This window comes from Lagenorhynchus albirostris, chromosome 7 (genome assembly GCF_949774975.1).
Source record: "Lagenorhynchus albirostris chromosome 7, mLagAlb1.1, whole genome shotgun sequence".
Classification (NCBI taxonomy): domain Eukaryota; kingdom Metazoa; phylum Chordata; class Mammalia; order Artiodactyla; family Delphinidae; genus Lagenorhynchus; species Lagenorhynchus albirostris.
The window spans coordinates 56,659,443-56,681,899 of NC_083101.1; the positions used below are offsets into that span (position 1 = coordinate 56,659,443).

The 22,457-nt window shown below is 35.3% G+C and overlaps 1 protein-coding gene across 1 annotated transcript in view; it reads left to right on the forward strand.

Moving 5' to 3' along the window:
* Window positions 1-22,114, forward strand: part of UHRF2 (ubiquitin like with PHD and ring finger domains 2) — a 74,199-nt gene extending 52,085 nt beyond the window's left edge. Inside the window, exons 6-16 of the mRNA XM_060153206.1 lie at window positions 1,954-2,015; window positions 3,766-3,889; window positions 4,153-4,260; window positions 6,955-7,059; window positions 9,765-9,871; window positions 13,099-13,261; window positions 13,955-14,095; window positions 16,032-16,125; window positions 16,453-16,610; window positions 19,975-20,073; window positions 21,088-22,114. Coding sequence (XP_060009189.1) covers window positions 1,954-2,015; window positions 3,766-3,889; window positions 4,153-4,260; window positions 6,955-7,059; window positions 9,765-9,871; window positions 13,099-13,261; window positions 13,955-14,095; window positions 16,032-16,125; window positions 16,453-16,610; window positions 19,975-20,073; window positions 21,088-21,234 — 1,308 coding nt within the window. The 3' untranslated portion in view covers window positions 21,235-22,114. The remainder of the gene's footprint in view (window positions 1-1,953; window positions 2,016-3,765; window positions 3,890-4,152; window positions 4,261-6,954; window positions 7,060-9,764; window positions 9,872-13,098; window positions 13,262-13,954; window positions 14,096-16,031; window positions 16,126-16,452; window positions 16,611-19,974; window positions 20,074-21,087) is intronic.
* Window positions 22,115-22,457: the final 343 nt, after the last annotated feature.

Sequence of the window (22,457 nt, forward strand, 5' to 3'; positions counted from 1 at the left end):
GATTTCTCCCACTGTATCCCTTACCACTTTCCTCTTTTATTTCCCCAAATACTCTATACCCTAGCCAGATTAAATATCTTTCAGCTTCTTAAATAAGTCATGTTCCCTATCTTCTCTGGGTTTACACTTGATGCATTTTCTTCTTGGAAACATTTTCCTCTTTGCGTAACTTCAGGATGATACTCATCCTTCAGGTTTTCACTTAAGTATGACTTCAACTGGGAAGCATTTGTAGATGGTTCTCTCTACCCCTCAGTTATTTTAGATGTGCCTATTGAATGTTTTATAATGGTACTTAACAGTTAAGTGCTTCGTACATGCAAGACACTAATAAAGTGCTATGGATTATCATACATAATCATATGAGGTTAATAGTAGAACCAGGCACCAAGGTCAAATATACTTGCCAAAATCTATACTTCTACTGAGTAGTGTTAGCTACAAAGAGAAAGGATTAGAAAAGAGACTGGGGGGAAATGTTCCCAGTTAAAGTTATAATACGCTTCTTAAGATGTCATATTAGGAAGTTTTTTCTTTTTAGACTACGGTTTCATGTTGTTAGCATGGAGGATTAAGTTAAAGAGATGACAGACTGTACTCAGAAATAACTAACATGACCATTACATAGCTGATACCATTGTGAAGAATAGATTGTTCTCCATTCCTTTGGTCTCTCCCCACCTGTTGGAAGGTTGTTGTATTACAGCAGAGGCTGTGTAGGGGTGGAGGAAGAAGAAAAAAGGATACAACTTCTTCCTTTAACCCTCTGCCGCTACTTTGCATGGTCACACCCTGTATTTTACCATCACCAGTAATTATATTTCCTCTGAAGTCTCATGTGCTTCTTCCTCTTTGTTTCTGTGGACGATGTGTTGCTTCACTAAACGCGAACCTTTCTTCCTGCTCTCACAGTTTCGTATCCTTTTTGCATTTTGAGGAAACTTCACTCTTGCAGTTTAATTCCTCTCCTGAATTGCCATTACTGGGTTATTCTCATTAGTATCCTAGAATCTCTTTGTTTTCACAACACATGCACATACACACTCTTTCTAGGTCCCATTTCTCCCACCTTTGTATTGTGGGAGAAAGCTGCCCACTTCCTTGCTTCTCAGAGCTGTCACCACTGATTATTTCCATTTGCTCTCCTCCTGTCCATACCCCAGCACTCCAGTCTGACCTTCCCTCTCACTATTCAACTATATCTGCTTATATTAGGCTTACACATTTTATGTTGCCAAACCCAAGGGTCACTTCTGAGTCCTCTCCTTACTGTCCTGCTTACCTGCTAACTCTGTTTTTGTAGTTGGTATGATATCATCTAATCTCATTTTCTTCCAGCTTCACCGGCCTTTCCTTGGTCTCTTGTTGGTTTTCTCTCATCTACCACATTTCAGAGTTTCCCAAAGCACTACCCATGTTTTCTCTCTGCATCCTTGCTCCCTAGATGACCTCATGTAATCATGAGCCTTTAAATACCAAGCAAACAGCTTGGAATTTATATTTTCAGATCTAGTCTTCCCTGAGCTTTATATTCCCTATATTCAACTGCTTGCTTCACTAGTATCACAAAACTAGTGAGTCCAAATAGAGATCTTGATTTCCACAAACGTGTCCCCTAAAATCCCACTCCTCACCTAATTTTCAGTAGGTAATACGATCATCTCATCCACTTGTTGAGGGCCAAAAAGCTAAACACAATTTTGATTCTCTCTTCTCCCCACTCACATCCAATAACACATGAGCAAATCTTACAGTTCTCCATAATGTTTCTCTACTCTCACCACCCAGTTCAAACCACTATCTCTACCCTGAACTGTATAGTAAATGACTAACTAGTCTTGCTTTCACATTGTCTACCAGCTATCCTTCGTGCCACAGCAGCAGAATGATCTAAGTCCTGAATCAGGTTACTCACCTGTTTAAAACCCCCTAATGTCTTCCTGTTGCGTTTAGGATAAAATCTCAACCCTTGCCATCTATGACCTGCCCCCGACTACTTTTATGTTCTTCAGAACGTACCATTCCTTACTATGCCTCAGGACGTTTACATTTAACGCCTCTTTGCCTGGAATGTCTTACCTGGCTTCTTGATAGGAATCTCAGCTGGAATGCCTCCTCAGAAGCTTTAACTATTGTATCTAAAGACACATAACATTTCTAATCACTATTACCACCCACATAACCCTGATGTATTTCCTTTATAGCATTTACCACTTTCTGAAATTGTTTCATTGTATGTACTAGTTTTCCTTAACTGTTTACAAATATTTTGATCACAAACATTTATCCCTACCCAGTGCCAAAATAGTGCCTGGGTTCTTAACAAACCTGATGAAAAGATGGATCCCAGGGATGACTATAACTAGAAGACTGTCTTAGATTACTCTGTGGAGTATTTCTACATTCATGTCGAGGTCCTTCACTTTACCTGGAATTCCTTAACCTTAAATCTTTTCCACTTCTCCAAATCATGTTGTCTGATATTTAACCTCTGAACTCATTTTCTCATCAGAGATAATATCTGCTTTCACCGTAAGATCTTTGATAAAATTGTAGTTATAGGGTTAGCACATCAGGTAAAATACAATCTTTCTTACAACAAATTAATTTTTGGAAGCCTTCCTGATTTCCAAATTAGTAGGGATTTTACTTGATAGTATTTATTGCCGTATCATACATAATTTTACCTTGAATTTGTTTCTGTATCTCACTGCCCTACTAATTTTCTCAGGGACCGAATTGTTTACATGTCTCATAATTAGGCAGTCAAAATTAACTAGTGGGTACAGGTGTCATTTTCTTTACTCTGTAGGCCACGTGGCATAGATCATTATAAAATGGGAAACATAGAAAAAGAAATCTAAGACTAATAGGGGAGTGGCCAGTTGATCTTTGGATATACTCAAAGTTTCCATTTCTTGGTGACTCAAGAATAGTCCCATCTCATTCTATAGACATACTTATGCTTTGCTTTTTAGAAATGATATAAGGCAGATTATAATGGTGTACAAGTTACAGTAGAATGACCAACTACAGATAGACTAAAGGACAAACAAGTATAGAGAATTGAAATTGAGCTAGAGATAAAGCTAATATAAGCAAGCATCCTTGAATCCAGTGTACTTGTTATAATAAACTATACTTTTTGGGGGGGGACATTTTATTTGCAGCAATATTCTCTAATTAGAAAAATCATAAAATATCTACAGAAAGCTTTCTGGAGGTAATATGTGATTTTAGCAAGGTGACAGGACACCCGTTCAGCACCCGTTCAGCACGCAGATATCAATCACATTTCATTATGCCTGCAATTAGACTATATACATTTTTGAATCTGAGAGTTCTAATAACCAATTTAGATGGGGAGATGTATCAGTTGCATGGATCATTGTTCAGTCTAGAATCATCTATTCTTACCACTTTTGCTTTAATGATAAAAACTTTAAATGAATAATTTCCACTCTGAGGATTAGTGATAAGATCAGAGTTTATGGTGCCATTTAAATTGGACAGCCTTGTTTGGCTTCTGCACTGCATTTGAGAATTTGATAATAAAATATTTTAAGTTCTCTAAAAGAATGACAAGTTTTTTTCGGTGAGCTTAATCATGTAAATATTTTGAAAAGCTTAATACTGAAATGCTAACTGAAACTCTGTAATATACACCAAGTATTACATCTTAAAACTTGTTCTAACCTAGAAAGGCCATCTGTTATTGGCTTTAATATAATATTATCAAAATTCCTTTTCTTCTTTTTTTTTAAGGTATTGTCCTTCCTGTAAAACTGATTCTAGTGAAGTTGTAAAGGCTGGTGAAAGACTCAAGATGAGTAAAAAGAAAGCAAAGATGCCATCAGCTAGTACTGAAAGCCGAAGAGACTGGGGCAGGGTAAAGAAGGAAGTTTCTTTTTCTTCCTAGTTATAAGGTTTATAACTGTGACGCAAGTTACAGTGTTTCAGTTCCAATAGTAGTAACGGTATAAATGATGTTACGAATCTGAAATATTAACAAATAACCATATTGATTAATCATATAAATTGTTAAATATTAATCATATAAATTGTTTTTATTTTATCCACATTTTATGGGAATTAAGGGCTTTCTTTAAGATTTAACATAACTGATTTCTCAGTTTGTTCGGTACCTTGTAGGGAATGGCCTGTGTTGGTCGCACTAGAGAATGTACTATTGTTCCTTCTAATCATTATGGACCTATTCCTGGAATTCCTGTTGGATCGACTTGGAGATTTAGAGTTCAGGTATGTTTTAAATTGGCTTAGTTGAAAGGGTAAAATTGGGTATAGTTCAAATTGTAGCAGTGTTGATTGATTCTAAATGGACCAACCTAGGTAGTATCACATGGCATTCAGTTGTTAGAATGAAAGATTTCCTGTAGGATGGGTAGACTCTTGCTCATAGCTTAGCAGACAGAGGAGCACACATCATGGAATTAGGCTTCCTCTAAGCCTTTGAATCACTTCGTTTTACTATTCTGTTATAGTTATGGTAGTTAAAGTTATTAAGTGTTCTGAAGAACTTTTCTTGCCAAGAATTTAATATTTGAAATAGATCTTTAAGTCACGCAGTAAGTTCTCATTTAATGTCATTGATCTGCAAGGAAGCTCACTTAGGGTGTTTTCTTTGGGGATTATCCTCTTGAATGAATGTTAAGATATTGGTTAGAGGAAATGTCAGATAATCCAAGGATTAAATTACTTCTCTTTTCCTCTTGAAGAAAACTCTTGTACTTTTCTAATTTCTTCTTTAGAAAGGTAATTTTTTCGTTATGGAAAATTTAATGTGGAAAAAAGAATATCTTAGGTAAAGAGCAGTTTCCAATTAGACAGGATTCTGAACTTTAAGAGTCGAATAGCCCTGGTGCTTAGACCATTGATAAAAATTTTAAGATTAAAATAATGTAATACATATACATAGCATGGAAAGTTAAATACTAGAGTATGATTTATATTTTAAAAGCCTACCCTCTTTTTTCACCATTTTCTGTTTCTAAGAGGCAATCACTTTAAAGTTACTTTTTCTGAATTTACCTCCTTATTTATAAATAACATGTTTGTGTGGCTTTTGTCTTTATATTTTGGTTTTATTAATCTCTTTCAATGGAAGACAAGAATTTAGTTTAACACACTCTGTCCTCTCATCCTTGCAATGGTTATATCATAATTTTGAATAAATCAATTTTCAAGGCTTATATTATGACTTTGGATCTATAAATACAGTAAAAAAAAAAAAAAAAACTGAGTTCAGGCATGCCTCATTGCATTGTGCTTTGCTTCACTGTACTTCACAAATACTGTGTTTTTTACAAATTGAAGCTTTTTGGCAACCCTGTGTCAAGCAAGTCGATAGGCGCCATTTTTCCGACAGCATTATTTTTTAATTAAGGTGTGTACGTTTTTTAGACATAATGCTGTCATACACTTAAGACTACAGTATAGTGTAAATATGACTTTTATATGTACTGGGAAACCAGAAAATTTGTGCGACTCGCTTTATTGCAATATTTACTTTATTGTAGTGGTCTTGGAACCAAACCTGAAATATCTCTGAGGTATGCCTGTACAATAATAAATAAGATCTATTTTTTATACTATGTATTATTTATAATATTTATATATGAAATAAAAATTATAATAAAATACACTTAGTGTATTTTTAATTGCCTTGTTCTTTGTTTGCTTCTTTTTTTTGTATGCCTGTCATTCATTCCCAGATTGTAAAAGCCTCATTAATAATGGTGTAAGATGACTGAGGTCATTGGCCTAAGCATTTAGGAGGACAGATTTGCAGTTTAGGAAGTAGGGAAGATTCAGCATGATTTATTATCGGGGTTGGTGAGGTTGAGAATCAAATGGTCCTATGCTCTAAAGTACCTAAGTGTTTCCAAGGCCTAAATCCAGGTTCTGTTGCTCTTATCAGCTTCTCATCAACTTCTAATGTGCCTCTTTACCTAGCCCACTATACAGGCTTGGATTTACTCTGCTAAGAACAGTTGTGTGATAAACAAATGAATTAGAATACTTCTCTTAGGGAGTTTGAAGTACGCAAAGAAGTGACACTTAAGTTTAAGTGAGCCAGCATTGAAGATACATGGGGAAAAGTAGTAGGCCATTGAAATAGAAGAATTGCATGAAGAAACTGAAAAATGGGTAGTATGTTTATCATTGAGTAGTTGGGCTCAGATGTATAGGCTCCATAATGGAGAAGCTGAAGATAAGGCTGGGAAAGTAGATAGCAGCCTGGTTGAGAGAGGGTAATATGTAATACTTAACTTGGGCTTAATATACTATTAAGACTGTTTAATACATGTTAAGCAGTTGGAAATTAAAAGCAGATATGTTCTTAAAAGGATCATTCTGTTTGTGATAGGTAGAATGAGTTTGAAGGAACAAAACTGCTGGAGGCAGTGAAAAAGGGTATGTTTTAAGTATTCATACTCAAACTAGGCTTATATCAGTGAAAGTAGAAAAAGATGGTTTTGAGAGATTTAGGCGATCAAATCAGCAATATTTGCGACCAGATGGGTTTGAAGAATACAGAAGAATGAGGCTGAAATGACTCTTGCCTTTTTGACTTGGCTAGGGAACAGTGCCATAATGAAAGATGAGAAATGAGAAAAAAAGAGATCTAGAGCACTTATAGTAAATTATTTTTTGCCCAAACTGAGCTGGAATTACCAATAGACATAGGATAATAATTATTTAATAGTTATTTTGAAACACAGTTCTAGGCCTGAGCAGTTTTAAGAGTTATCAGTTCAGTACCTGAAGGATATATAGTTGGGGAGAAGTAGTCTGTGAGCAAAACTTAGAATTCTGTGTGATATTCAGTTCTTAGTTGAAGCTTTTAGGATACAATAACGTATGTGAAACCATTTTGTAAACGTAACTTAACGAACTGTTCAAAGGTATTTTGCGTCTCTCTTGATGTTATAGGTGAGCGAAGCGGGTGTCCATAGGCCCCATGTTGGTGGAATTCATGGTCGAAGTAATGATGGAGCTTACTCTCTTGTCCTGGCTGGTGGATTTGCGGATGAAGTAGTAAGTCATGATACAAACTTGTTCTTTAGAACCTGTCTTGATCATTCAATAAAATACAGAAGCTTTGTCCAGGATAAATCCCATCTCTTTTAGCATCGTTTTTATGTTGAAGTAGTCAGTTTTTTACCAGTTAAAAAGTAAATCAATTGGCAGTCTTTAAGCTTTGTGTGTACTGATTATTGCAGTGAAAATAGTCACATTTTCTTTAGAGCTCATTTTTAATTTTGGACTCATTTACATTTTTTTTCATTTTTTTCATCTTTTTTTTAATGTACATTTTTAATAATTGTCGATTGACATGTAGCATTAGAAATAATACAGAGATGTCTTTGCCCTTTATTCAGGTTCAGCCAGTGGTAACATCTTGCGAAACTGTAGTTTAATGTCACAACCAGGATACTGACATTGATACATTCAGGACACTGAACATTTCCCTTACCACAAGGATCCCTCATGTTGCCCTTTTTTTAGCCACCATACTATATCTGCTCCCCCAACCCCCCTTAACCCCAGACAACCACCAATCTGTTCTCTGTTTCTATAATTTTGTCACTTCAAAAATTTTTACAAATGAAATCGTATAGTGTATAACCTTTGGGATTGGCTTTTTTTCACTCAGCAAATAATCCTCAAATTGTGGCATGTGTCAATAGTTCATTCCCTTTTATTGCTGAGTAGTGTTCCATGGATATAGGTGTACCACAGTACAACCATTCACCCATTGAAGAACATCTTGGTTATTTCCAGCAAATAATGCTGCATTAAAAATTGTGTACAGGTTTTTTTGTAAATATGAGTGTTCATTTTTCATTTCTTTGGGATAAATGCCCAGAAGTGTAATTGCTGGGTTGTATGGTAGTTGCATGATTAGTTCTTTAAGAAACTGCCAAAAAAAAACAAAAGGAAAAAAAGAAACTGCTGAAGTATTTTCCAGAGTGACTGTACCACTTCTTGTTCTTATCAGCAGTGTATGAGTGATTCAGTTTCTCTGCATCCTCACCAGCATTCAGTGTTGTTGCTTTCTTTTAGCCATTCTGATAGGTATGTAGATATAGCTCATTGTAGTTTTAGTTGACATTTCCCTAATGGCTAAGAGTGTTGGACATGATTTATTTATTTGCTATGTGTATATCCTCTTGGGTGGTGTAGCTCTTCAGGTCTTTTGCCCATTTTCTAATTGGGTTGTGGGTTTTGTTTGTTTTTACTGTTCATTGGATGTGTAGTTTGCAGGTATTTTCTCCCAGTCTGTTTCATCCGCGTGCTTTCATGGTATAATGATGAATTCAAGCATAGATAATGACATAGAATTTAACTATTTTTACATGATTATTTGCTGCTTGAAGAATAATCAGAAATGTTTTTGTTCTTACGTTTCAAACACTGTTGAACTTAGGTTGTCCCTATTATGCTCTCTCCTACCTAGTTCACACTACTTTTTCCTTTATAGCACTACCACAGTTACAACTTTAAAAGTCGACAAGGTTATAAATATGAGCATTGTGAAGTCAATCCAGATACCATTTGGAAGACTGTATCTGATCAATTTAAGAAGTATTCTGGACTGTTTTAGATGTACTTATTTATTAGAATCCTTCAAATGGAGTATACACTGAAGATGAAATTCCTTAACACCTTATTCTTTAAAATATAGACCTCAATTTTGGGTCAACAAAGTGAATTGAATGAAGGTTTTAGGACATATGGAAACACTTAAAACCATGAGATTTTAGTTATGACTTTTAATCAAAGGAAAAACTAGATGCAAAATAATTGACCTTTATTACAAGCAAGAATTAAGTAGAGAAAACTTCATTATCTTAAGTTCAGTCTGAACTAGTTAAAATAATCTTGCATTGAAGAAGAACCACTACTGAGATAGTGTTAGAATTAATTTACATACTGATAGTTACTTTTCTCAGTTTAAGTACTGAATTAGACAAAAACAATAGCAATATAAATTTGTAGCTACTGGTGGAGCTAGTTTTTAATATCTTCTTTGGGCGTGTTTTTTTTCACATTTAGTAGATGCTATACAACTTTTAGTATCCAAATTCTTTTCTAACTTTCTTCTTAATGATAGGTAATTGTTTTATGCCAATATAATTTGAGTAAACCCATGGACTGTAAAATGTGGGGAACTTACAATGCTGTTACGATTTTTAAGTTTGATATTTAGCAGCAAACTTGGATATGGTGATTCACTTTGTTATAAAGCAGAAACTAACACACCACTGTAAAGCAATTATACTCCAATAAAGATGTTTTTAAAAAAAAAAAGCCTTGGATATGGCATAGATTGCTGTTGGGAAATCAGTTTTGGAGTATTTATTAAAATGGTGCCCTGTAAAGAACCTACAAATTAATATTGATAAGTTGATTTTAATAACATTGAATTAAACTAAACAATACTCCCAACCCATAAGACCTTATTTTGTAACATTCTATAAATTATTTGTATAAGAATAGCTATGTTTGGAGGTGTTGGAAGCTATAACTTTAAAATGAAATCTTTAGATCAAGTGATACAGCTTGAAGGTATATTACACACAAGATTGCATTTTAATTTTGCCTTATTTTGGTAGATAGATACCTTGAGAGAACATGTCAGCTTATAACATCCGAACCAAAAGTTCTGACTCTGAAACAAGAATTGGTGAATTATACCTGGGTTTAGGTGTTTTAATGCCAAAAATGTTCTCCTGCAGGACCGAGGTGATGAATTCACATACACTGGGAGTGGTGGTAAAAATCTTGCTGGTAATAAAAGAATTGGTGCACCATCAGCTGATCAAACATTAACAAACATGAACAGGTACTCTATATTGTTAGTTTGTAAAGACTGTTAAGAATTTGGGCTTTGTGTAAAAGTTGGATTATAGGACTGTAATTTATAACTTACACTGTAGAGGAGAATCTTAAATTGTGAGTTAATATAGCTAAATTATAAATCCTATTACCTGATTAGTATATAATTACTTATAAGCTTCCTAACTTATTTCTTAGTATCATTTTTTTAAATGACATAATTCCCAGTCTTAATACATGTGCTTTGCATTTGGAAACATGTTGAAACCTTTAAAGGAAAGGAGCCTATATAATTTAATGAAATTGAGGACAAGGTGGCTTATCTACTACCACATTGGTCAAAGTTATGTTCTACTAAACACAGATTTATCTTTTAAAGTGACAAACTTCTTTTTAGAGGAGACTAATGTGAAATAGGGTTATGTTTGGGAGCCACATTTATGTGCATAAGTGAAACATCAGATAACTTAATCAGAACTACACAAGGTGCTTTTAGGATTTATGATAAAATGTCTTTTATCTGTTAAAAAAGAGAATGTTTAGGTACAAAAGAGCCACCTTGTGCTGACTTTATTCTATAGAAATATTCATGATATTCCAGCTTCCATGGGAATAGAAAATTTAATAACTTCAAAATGTTTTATTTTGTAAATGCATGCTAATACCAATAATTAAGTAACCCAAACCATCAGATACCAATGACCACATTATAACCTGTCATACTGATAATTTTGTGATCATGAAGTTGAAATTTTTTGTATCCTATTATTAAGGGTATTTTGTGGAATACTGAGTAAAAGTGAGTATTTTTCGCTTTCCTGAGTCTAAATCACTCAGTTTTAAGTAGTGTGTCCTTAATTTCTGATTACCATGTGAAGTAAAGAATATACTTTATGATTTCAAGACTTTGTTGCATACCAAGTTACATAGAATCTGTTTTTATGTCTTCCTTCTATATTATTTCTGACAGTAGGATTATTTTATTGAACCAGCAGAGGAGACAGGTCAGATTTGCTGGTGAAACATTGCTGAGGTAGGAGTCCAGCCCCTACGCAGTCTTTTTCTAACAAGAAAGCAACTCTTTAGGAAGAATGATCTTAAAAGGAATTAGAAATATTTCGATGTGTATTGTCAATGAAAATGTATCTTGAATTTGCAAAAGGGCTTTTTCATGTTGTCAAATCTGAAAATTATATTTTCCCTTTAATAATAAGATTATTTGGCTTGAATGAAACTTCCTTTGTAACTACCTGCACTTGTAATGTACATGATAGATTCTTGTCAAGCTTTTGAAGAATCTAATAAATATACCCTGTTTATCATATGTCACAATCTCAGAAAATAATTGACAAGTAGTAAAAATGTTTATATTAATAAGGAAGGTAGTGAAAATGAAATAGAAACTCAAAACAATTTAGGATTGACTTATCACGGAGACTAACATTCCTTCAGGTAATTTATACATGAAGCTGTGAGTACACCTTGTGATTGTAAAGGCCTCTTAGGCAAAGGTACCTATATGTTTTATAAACACGAAAGCTGAGGTGAAAGCTCTGACCCATAGTATACTCTTTCCTGACGTGTATATGGTCTAATTCCTTTTTTGTTTCTCTACTAAGAGGTAGTTTGATACCTGCTTTTTGCTTTTGAGAAGTTTGTTCCTGTTTCTTCTCAGCTCTTCCACTTTATGAAACTGAAGAGGGCAGCAGGTAACCTGGCCATCCTTTATCAGGGCGGTTAGAGGCAGTCGATTGAGCTGTGGATAGAATAATGGAAAAGCCTTGTTGTTTTGCCTAGTTTCATCCTCTTGGACTCTTTACACAAACTTGAACAGACTGCATACTTAGGTGAAACTAGAAGTGAGTTAATAATTCCAGTTAATGGTGCAGTCATTATGATGGAAGGTACCTGTGAGCACCAAAGCATTCCACTCATTAATGTGAAGATAGTACATATCTCTTTCTTAGCTCTTTAAGAGGATGAAGTATATGTATCTCAATAGGTATTCCATAAATAATACCAGCCCTAGAATTGATGGCTACATTTTTTTCTACCTCAGAGTTTTAATTCATCTCCCATTTGAGATAAAAAAGATAACTTGGTGACCTTTAACTCTCTGACCATGTCTATTAAAAAAATGTTTTAACAAAACACTTAAGTTCATTTACTTTAACTATGATAGAAAGATTATAGTAGATTAGTCATTTAGTCTTAAGGTCTTTTGTTTGGGGTTTTTTGGTTTGTTTTTGAGCTTGCATAAAAAGAACTATACCCTGAAAAAGCATGTTGTATCATATCTGATTTTACCAGATTTGAGGGGAGGGTATCTTTTTTTTAACCTTAAATGTTCTTAGTGGATTCTTCTCACTTAGGATATAGGTGTCTTAGAGGAAAAATACTAACTTTAAATACATTCTAGTTTGTCTTTTGGGGAGCAGGACTAAGTTTCCCCAAGGAAGGTCTTCTAACGTCTATTAACCTTACTGATTAATTACTACTAGGTGAGTACACATACTAAGGAAGCTTCAGCTAAATCCAGTGCTGCTTCCAGCTCAGTGTTCCTCCTTGTTCATGTGTCATCAGTAAAATGTAGTGATCTTGAGCAGCCAAAAATCTTTATTGTCATGATTTAGCACAGGTATTTGAATGCTTCAGTTTTATTTACACTTATCTTTTTACTGGAAGTCTTTAAAGGATATTCTCATATTAAACTTGTTCTTATTATCTTCTAAACTTTAAGGAATCTCTATTGTCTGGAATGTGGAAAGTAGACCTAGAAAGGTCATTCATACCTTGCTGACAAATTTATTTTTCTGGATTTCTTTCTACATTTTTCCAGCAATTTACCTCATTCCCTTATCAAAAATAACTATTACAACAATCACTTGCTTTAGTTTTCCAACTTTCTCCCTTCCCTCAACAAACGTTATTTAAAGAAAATTCCATGTATTTCTAGTTGTTTTCTATTATACGTGGCACAGATGTTATTACTTTCAGAAGAACCCTACAGGCTATCTGAGAACCAATCCCCTGGCTTGGGGGTGACATCAGAAAACTGATTTGTCTTCTCTGCTGGTGGGGGAAAGCATAATCCTATTATCTGGAATAATATGGAAAGAATCATAGAATCTTAACCATCAGGTAAGGCATAATTCACCTTTTAATTGAGCTAATGATGCGATTATATACTTGAAGAAAGATTACTTGGTATAAAGACTTTGTTTTATTTTTTAGGGCATTGGCCCTAAACTGTGATGCTCCATTGGATGATAAAATTGGAGCAGAGTCTCGGAATTGGAGAGCTGGTAAGCCAGTCAGAGTGATACGCAGTTTTAAAGGGAGGAAGATCAGCAAATATGCTCCTGAAGAAGGCAACAGATATGATGGCATTTATAAGGTGCTCTATCTGGCATGACATCTTGTTAGTCATTCTTCCTGGGCTTTCAAGACAGGGTTGCCACAGGGAACTGCTCTACTGTGGGTGGGCTAAAGGAAACAATAGATCATCTTGGTTGGTCTTTCTACTTTTTCTGGAAATACAACACGTACAAAACGATCTCTTAATTTTGACACTTGTCTTTTAAGGCTTATCTGAAGTCCCTAAAGGCAGAGTTATATTTTGGGTTAAGTTTTTTTTACAAGTATATATTCTCTTATGATAAAACTGTTCAAATAACTTGGCCGTTGTAGATATTGATTCTTATATCTTCCAGAATGATTCTAATTTTAATAGATTTTTCGAAGCGGAGCACATCATAATTTTGAAAATAGGTTGCATTCTTTGTTTTAAAAATGAAGACATCTACTGCCACCATTTTTATCTACTATTATGCAAAATTCTATTAATTAATGAGCATAATCTTGCTGCTACTTCAAATTTATAGCAATCTATACTTAACGGGAATTATCATAATTAGGAAATAAGGTCAAAACAATATTTAAGTGCATATTTTTTACTTACTATTACAGCAGAGCAAGTATCTTTCAAAGTTGCATTTAGTTCTGCCAAGTTTACTTAAAACACTAATATGACATTATAAATAAGTCTGAACTTTACATTTCAAACTAGTACTGAAATATTACGATTTAGGTGGTGAAATACTGGCCAGAGATTTCATCAAGCCATGGATTCTTGGTTTGGCGCTATCTTTTAAGGAGGGATGATGTTGAACCTGCTCCTTGGACCTCAGAAGGAATAGAACGGTCAAGGAGACTATGTCTACGTTTACAGGTTAGATTACATTTGTCTAGGCTACTTGTATTTTCATAAAAGCGTACGCCTCTGTACTATCTATGTGCCTTAACACTGGATATAACCCACAGCAGTTGGTCAGTGGACTGTAAGGGGTGAGGAATGAGATCATGCAAGTATACGGAAGGAAAAGAAGTAAAAAAGTAGCATCCTAGGTGTCAAACTGCCCTAAGACCAAGAATTGTGCTTGAGGAAAGCTGGGCTTGACAATGAAATGTAAAATGCAGTTGACCCTTGAACACCATGGGTTTGAACTACATGGGTCCAGTTATACATGGATTTTTTTCAATAGCAAATATTTCAGTACATATCTGTGGTTGGTTGAATCTGCAGATGCGGAGAGCCAACTATAAGTTACACTGGGATTTTCAACTTGAGAGGATTGGCCCCGCCCTAACCCCCTATGTTGTTCAAGGGTCAGCTGTATTTCCAGTTCAATCTGGACTTGAAGTATGAGGGAAAGGGATACCTAAAATTTAGATATAAGAGGCCTTGAGAAGGGAAGTTTATCCTAGAGGGCACAGGGGGTGTGTCTCTGGTAGGGGAAGGGGGGAGGTGGCTTATAAGAGTGGTCTGCTTTCTACCCTTCTCACTTTTCCTCACCCCTTTTCTCTCTTCCCCCTCAAAGCTGCTTCCTTGTCCTGTCACCACCTTTAGTGCTTTGCCTTTTTTTTTTCCCTTTGCCCATGCTCAGCTGTTAACCCATATAAGACTTTGTTGGTTTTTTGTGCATAATGGATGGTATGGCTACATTTCCCCTCCACTGCCTATACACCCTAGACTTTGTCCCTGACACTGACTTCAGAGCATGGTTTGAGTTCATCCTCCATCATTCCCCATCGCTGTGCTTCTTGTAAAGACTACCAGCTTTGTCATTTCCCCTGGCTCTGCCCACACTGCATGTGTAGGGGCTGAACTATGGGCAAGTGTCTGACCACCCAGGCAGGTGAGTGTGTCTCTTCTAGTGCAAGTCTGTTTCTGTTTTTGTTTTCTTTTTAAACTCATAGAATTGTTTAAATGAGACCCATCAGCTGCTAAAATAACTGTCAAAATAATTCCTTTTTTAACTAAATATTTTTTAAACCTATTGTTAAATCCATTTTCAAAGGATTTTTTTTTTCAGGTCTGCTGTTCAGCAGAGCAGTGTTCTAGATAGGTTAAATTTGAAACAGTTGAGCAGAACAAAGCATATAAGCCAGTCAGCTATGATGAGTTAATATCATTGATGAGGCCTGTATAACATATTGAGCTTTAAATATGAGTGATATCACAAAGCATGTCCAAAAGAAAGCATAGCCAATAAAACACAAGGGTAATAGGGTAGAATTTATCCCTTAAAGCCTAACCTTTTAGTTGATAAAGAATTCAGTAGTTTAGTGGCTTTAGGTCTTCTAAAAGCTCTCCCACCCCACCCCACCCCTGCCTCTTAATTTGGGGTGATAGAAATTTGGCCCTTCATGGAGTTTTTTGTTTTTAAGATTGGCTCCATAACTTAGTGTAACGCCAACTATATGAGTATCATCTATTGTGCTCTTTGGTTGATCTTCACTTACCTTCATATCTAATTCTACTTTCCTTTCTTTCTCAAACTTTTTAAGCCCCCTAGTCACAACTCCTAAAAAGTTCTTTCCTCTTTTTGATCTGAAACTAAGATCATCACTGATCTGAAACTAAGATAAAATGGAATATCTTTAACAGTCAAAGCTACATGGTTTTACACTGAATTGGGGATTTTTAATAGTCTTCTGTCCTTTTAATTCTGTTTCTTTAAACGTCTGTGTCCTTTATATAAATCTTTTCAATTTAGGGAAAGTATAGATTCCTCCCCATTCCCCTTTTTAAATTTCTGACAAGGATCTAGAACCCCTCTTCTCTGTGAAGCTTAAATCTACATTGTACTTTTTTCCCTCGTCAGTATCCAGTAGGTTACCCTTCAGATAAGGAAGGGAAGAAGACTAAAGGACAGTCAAAGAAGGCCAGTGGAGCCCCAAAAAGGCCATCTACAGATGGTAGGTAATGATTGCAGGACATAAATCTGAATAACATAGTTTCTAATAAAGAGAAATATTAAGGGAGTAAATTGAAAACTCATAAGAAATTAAAAGAAAAATGAAGGGTTTTTTTTTTTTTGGTGGGGGTGGGGTGGGGTGAGCTTTTTGTGTATCTTAATAGTGTCAGAGCCTAAACAAAGTATCCTAAACTATATGGGAAAGTTAAATGCTGCTCTACCCTGGTTATCTTCATGCTAAACATAATTGGTGCCAGTTTACTCTTTCGTTTCATAGTTCTGCTTAGAACCACTTGTAGTGTGCTGATGTATTTTTAAATAAATCTAGATGATTGTCCAAGTGCCTCCAAAGTACCGAAAGCATCAGATTCAGCAGAAGCAGTTGAGGCTTTCCAACTAACCCCTCAACAACAACATCTAATCAGAGAAGATCATCAAAACCAGAAGCTATGGGATGAAGTTCTTGCATCTCTTGTGGAAGGACCAGTATGTAAATATTTTTTAATAAGTTTCTAATATTAACAAATGATGAAAAATATTTTCCCTATGAATTATCATTTTCACAAGTCAGTTAAAACTTGGTCCTTTTATCTAATCTTCTCACCCAGTACGGCCACCTTTCAGAAATGAGGCAGCACTTGATGCTTTTAAATTGATTTTTGTCCTCTTAGATGTTGGTTTTTTGACCTCTCTGTGCTTGAACTTGATCATTTATGGTGAGGTGCTGTTCATAGGAAGAATTTTCAGTTGTGGAACACATTCAGTTTAATCTAAAATTCATCAGGAAAGTTTTGTTATAGCTCAAAGTTACCTGATAGAACAAGTCTTAAGCAATTCAGCATAATTTTCAATGCCCACATGTTCAACCTAGGAGTAAAATAAACCAGCATTTATTTAAGTATTTCATATGTTTTGGATTTTTTTTCCTTTTTTTTTTTTGGTAATGATAAAATTTTTAAGTGAAAAGGAATTTCAAGGTTAACTGACATCTGGGTTTTGTGTTAAGCTGTGTTTTGCAATGAAGCTTTCTTATCAAATCCCAAAAGGTAGGGGTTTCAAATGTAAATTGTCTGTTCATTCTTTGCTCACTGTTCTTATTGTCTCTAATTTTGCTTATAAATTTGATTCTTTTGTTTTCTTAGATATTAGCCCCTTGTCATGTGTAATATCGGTACTCTTCTGCTTTCTTCAAAAAGAAAAGCTGCTGTTGTGGGTGAGGTCTAGTATCCTCTCTTGAAATTCCACTTTGTCATTTTTTAGTAATTTCTTCCTTCCAATGTTTTCTTCATTTTTCTGAGTACGTTGGCCAGAACTTCTTGTGTGTCTGAAATGGCGTTAATGCGTATCTATATGCCCCTTTTATGTGCATTTAGAGGGAACTCTCATAGTTTTTTATGTTGCTTTTTGTTTGACAAATAGTCATCATTATGGAAACATCTTCCTGATACAGTTTGTAGACTTAGAAATGAATGAGGTTTATCAGATGCCCTTTGGACTGATACTGGAGGGTTTTTTTTCTTTGTTTCGTCTATAAATGTGATATTTTGGGTTGTCCTTGGGTAGAATGAGACTTACATGTTTAGAGGACAGAGAAAAGTGAGTTAGCTCTGTGAGAAGTGTTAACTTGCTTTTTAGCCAAGAGAACCAGGTATATGGAGAGTCTGACTCTGGTACGTCAGATTCTTCTTCACTTAGAGCAAGTAAGAAACAGCAAGCAGTTGTTGGTCATGGTCTGATTATTTTCTGGTTGGAGAGGATACAGCTAGTTAGTAATAACTCAGGTGAGTTCCAGCTGTGAGTGGGCAGAAGACAAAGTAGCAGATACAGTTGAAGGATAATGCCACCTGAGTGCACATGGAAGTTCTCTTTTGCGCGTCTGTTGTCTGGGTTGGACGTGTATTAGGCTTCAATCTGTGGCTTTTCATATACCCTGTTTATCAATTTTAACAAATTATCGAAGTGGTCAAATCCTGCGAGACTTGGTAGGTATGTGCAAATCAAGTATACTTTTCAACCTCTTCTTTCCATGTAACTTTTATGTGAAAGTCACCAACTGACAGTTCTCAAACAAATAGGAACAATAAAAATCCTGCCCCTGGTGGCAGGATCTTACATACCTATACCTAGGTCAGGTGACTGTGACATTGCTGCTAGTGGTTACTCTGAACATTTATGTACTATTGCCCTGTGTAGGTTTCATGCCCTTTCTTTTCAGATAAATCAGGAACACATTTAGTAAGCCAGAAAAATCAGGTTTTGGCCAGCAGTGACTTTTAAATAAATGCATATATTACATATGTATGCTTATATCCAAACACCTTCCCAAGGCCCTATATGATCTGGCATCCATCTCTACCTACCTCTGCATTCTCCTCTTGCTGCTCTCTCAGGCCCAAACTGCTTTAGCCACAGTGACATCTGTGCTATTTAAACACACTCAACCTGTTCCTGTTCCTAGGCCTTTACACATATACCGTCTCTCTGACTAGAATTCTCCTCTCTGTATCTTCGTGTGGCTCATTCCTTCATATCTTGTAAGTTTCTGCAAAATACTACACTCCTCAGAGAGGCTTTCCCTGGCTATCCTTTCTACAATAGACCCTCCTTACTCTTGCTTTAATTTGCGTTGTTTCCTCAGATACTACTATCTGAAGCTGAGTTTTTAAAAATCTCTCCTAAAGGAATATAAAGTTCATGAGAGCAGAGATTTGGCCGGCCTTTTTATTACTGCTATGTAGATGAGTGCCTGGCACATTGTAGGAAATCAAAATGTTGATACTAAATATGCTCATATTACAGGCACTGTGGAGGTACTGGGGAAATATCAGTCATTAACAAAGTAGTTTGTCAGAGAGAAGGTACCTGGTATTAAAGTTAAGTTTTTTCCGCATCTCCCCCTAACTGGTATATTCTTCTAGTGTGTTGAATAACACTTCATTGATAATTCATTTGAGCTTTATAATCCATGCTTAAAAATAAGTTACTATCAAGACATAACTATGAAATGGAATCTTTGGGTTTTTTTTTTTACTTGAAATTCCTGTAGATTCTACTTTTTTTATTAACATAAAGAACAAACATAAAATATACTCTCCTACTACCAAAAAATAACTGAGTGGAGGATTATCCTGGTGACTATTCAAAAAACTACTTTTCCTTCTAGGTTAAACAAACAGCTTGGATAAGATGGAACCCAGTAATGGCTTTTGAAGATTATAGACTACCCATCTGATCATGTTTGCTTTATAAAGCTCGACCTTCTGTAATTTAGTCCCAATTTGAGTAAACAGTAGCACCAGGAAAATATGGGATTTGGGGATTGGGGCAAAATATCACAGAAAATTATTCTAGGTAAATAAATACGTTGATTCTTTGGGGTCTTAGGTACTAGAGTATTATTGCCAAGTGCTTTTATCTTTTTAAGCATAAAAAATAAGTATTGAAGTTTTGTAAGAGAAAAAGATTGAATATATATAGATATATTAGAATACCATGGAGCTTTTTGAAAATAGATCTGTATGTAATGACCTGAGACAGGCTGTTCATGATTTTTTTAAGTGAAAAATAGTAATCTCTGGAATATGAAGTTTACTTTTTAAAGCCATATGTCCTGACTTTGCAACCTTTGCAACTCAGTCCTAAGATTTAAAAACTAATGTGTCTATCTTATGGATGGGATTTCTGTAGTTTGCTATTACACATTTGCTTGTAGTTACAATCACTACTTGATTTTTTTCTTAATAGAAAACATACTGAATGGGATTGACACTTTTTTCTCCAATTATTTGGAATTCTTTTAATATATTATGAAATGCTAACCTTTTTTTCTTCTCCTTGGGTACCATTCTAGAATTTTCTGAAAAAATTGGAACAATCTTTTATGTGTGTCTGCTGCCAGGAGCTAGTTTACCAGCCTGTGACAACAGATTGCCTCCACAATGTCTGTAAAGTAAGTAGAACTCCTTTCTCATTTTCCCTTGTTAGGCCAGAAGGCACACTAACCTCCAAACCTCTTTTCAGCACGCGAACAAGCATTTTTTTCATGAAGCAGAATAGATAAGGAACCTTGCTGGTTAGGAAGCATTTAATTACATCTTGGTGGTGAATCCATGTTTTAATTCTATAGTAATTCAAATCTGTATAGTCTCAACATTCTATCATGTTTGAAATTATTGAGGAGGGGTTGAAATAGAGAAGAAAGTAACGTGTTGTTGCTATTTTCTGTTACAGCTTACGTATGTTTCATATATTATAGTGCAAACTGAAATAATTTCGTGTACTTGAGGGGACCTAGAACAGATTCTGTCTGGCAGCATGCCCAGAGGAGTTGAATATTGTCTTATCAATGTGGTGTAAAAGGAATTTGAATTTCAGTCAAACCAAGGTTGGAATCTTGTTCTACTGACTGGTGGTTACGTGCCCTGACCTAACTTCTGAACTTAGTTTCTTTTGTAAAATGGAAACCGACCTTCCACATAAGTGTTAGTATGTGACCTTGAGTCAGTTAAGTAGAGCTAAATATATTTTTGGAAAGCACATTATACATTGACTTCATAAAATAGATATAGTTTTAAGCAGGGGATTCCTGAGTTGTTTTTCTTTTGTGCTCTATCAGGAAAGATCAGGATTAAAATCCAGCCTAGAAGGTGAGGCTAGTGGAAACATGCAGAATTCTAACATTCATTTTTACTGGATGAGGAAATTAATGTATACAAAAGTGGTCATTTACCTGAAGTCTCACAGTATGTGTTAGAGGTTGGTACTAAAGCCACGTCTGTAGGTTAATTTTCATAGTGCAGATTCAGGCCTTGACAGTTGTTCTTGTTTTATGTTTCTCTTGTTGCCAAACAGTAAGTTTCTAGTTCTGTTTAAAAGCCTAGGTTGTTGAGTACTTTCTATATGCTTTACCCTCAGATGAAATGAGGTGTTTTTTTGTTTCATTTTGGTTCTGGTTTTGCCTTAGGATTGCTTACAGCGCTCCTTTAAGGCTCAAGTGTTCTCCTGCCCTGCTTGCCGGCACGATCTTGGCCAGAATTACATCATGATTCCCAATGAGGTTCTGCAGACTCTACTTGACCTTTTCTTCCCTGGCTACAGCAAAGGACGATGATTTGTCTACTTCTACTGTGTTGCTCCCCGTGGCTTTTTGGACAATAAAGAATCTAAAATGGTTGGGGTGGGGGGGGGTGGAAGCAATGGTGGACCATATCTCTCACGTTCTGAAGCAGCTAATCCTCTTTCCTACGTAGCCATCATCTTGTGTGTGTAGTAAGAGGCCCATTTCTCAACTGTCTTTTAAATATCAAAAGGTAGTTCTTGTCAGTTTAACAACTAGTTTTAATGAGTAAAAAGTCAAAGCCTCAGCTCTAGTTGATATCCAAGTTATGATTTATTTTGCAACTACCTCAGGACAGAAAAGATTTATGGGGATTTTTTAAATCATTGAATAATTAGTTAAATGAAGTTTTAGCTACACACTGCCTCCCAAATATTAGTTGTGCCTGGTTCATGTAATTTGATTTTCAGAAAAGGAAGTGACACTTGAGATTGTTGGAATGAACGCAGCTTCTGTAGTGTGCATAATACATTTTTAATGTCTTCTTCCATTACAGTGTGTGTTTTGCAGGACAGGTTCATTTTTTTTAGCCAATTTTGTGAGCTCCATTGTGCTTTCTTCTGGTGTTTTATGCAAGCTGACTACTAATGAAAACAATATGAATGCATTGTTGCTGCATTAGTGTAATGTGGTGTGGTTTTGCACTTAAAAGAGGTATTCAGATGATCTAGTTGTAAATGTTCATGTGAAAAGCCTCTTCTGTACTAGTCAAACTGCTTTTAGTGAGTCTCACCAGTGGTTTTACATCTGCAGAGCATTGAGGACTGGGCTGACTTTTTGAGAGGATTGAAATTGCTTCATATTGTGATCCTAAATTTTATATTCACTATATTCCCTAAAATATACCTTAATAAATATTTTATGACCAGAAAAATAGTTCATCTTGTTTCACTTTTTTACGTTTGTCTGGCTTATATTTGTAGGTGTTTTTAAGAATCAGTCATTTCCAGAGTATTTCATTGTGTGTTTTTACTGAAACATTTTGCACAATTTTTTACTCTTAATTTTTGGTATTGAGAACTAGTATGAAATCTTAAGCACTAAGGGACAGATTTCACCCTGGGTTTGATCTTTTGGGTTGTTTTTAACTGAATGGGGAAAAAGTTTCAAATTAAGAACCAAGTGACTATTCTTTTATTTATAACAACCAAGTCTTATGTTCAATTTAAGCATAATCAGTGCTACTTATTTCACAAACCTGAGAATATTCTAAAACA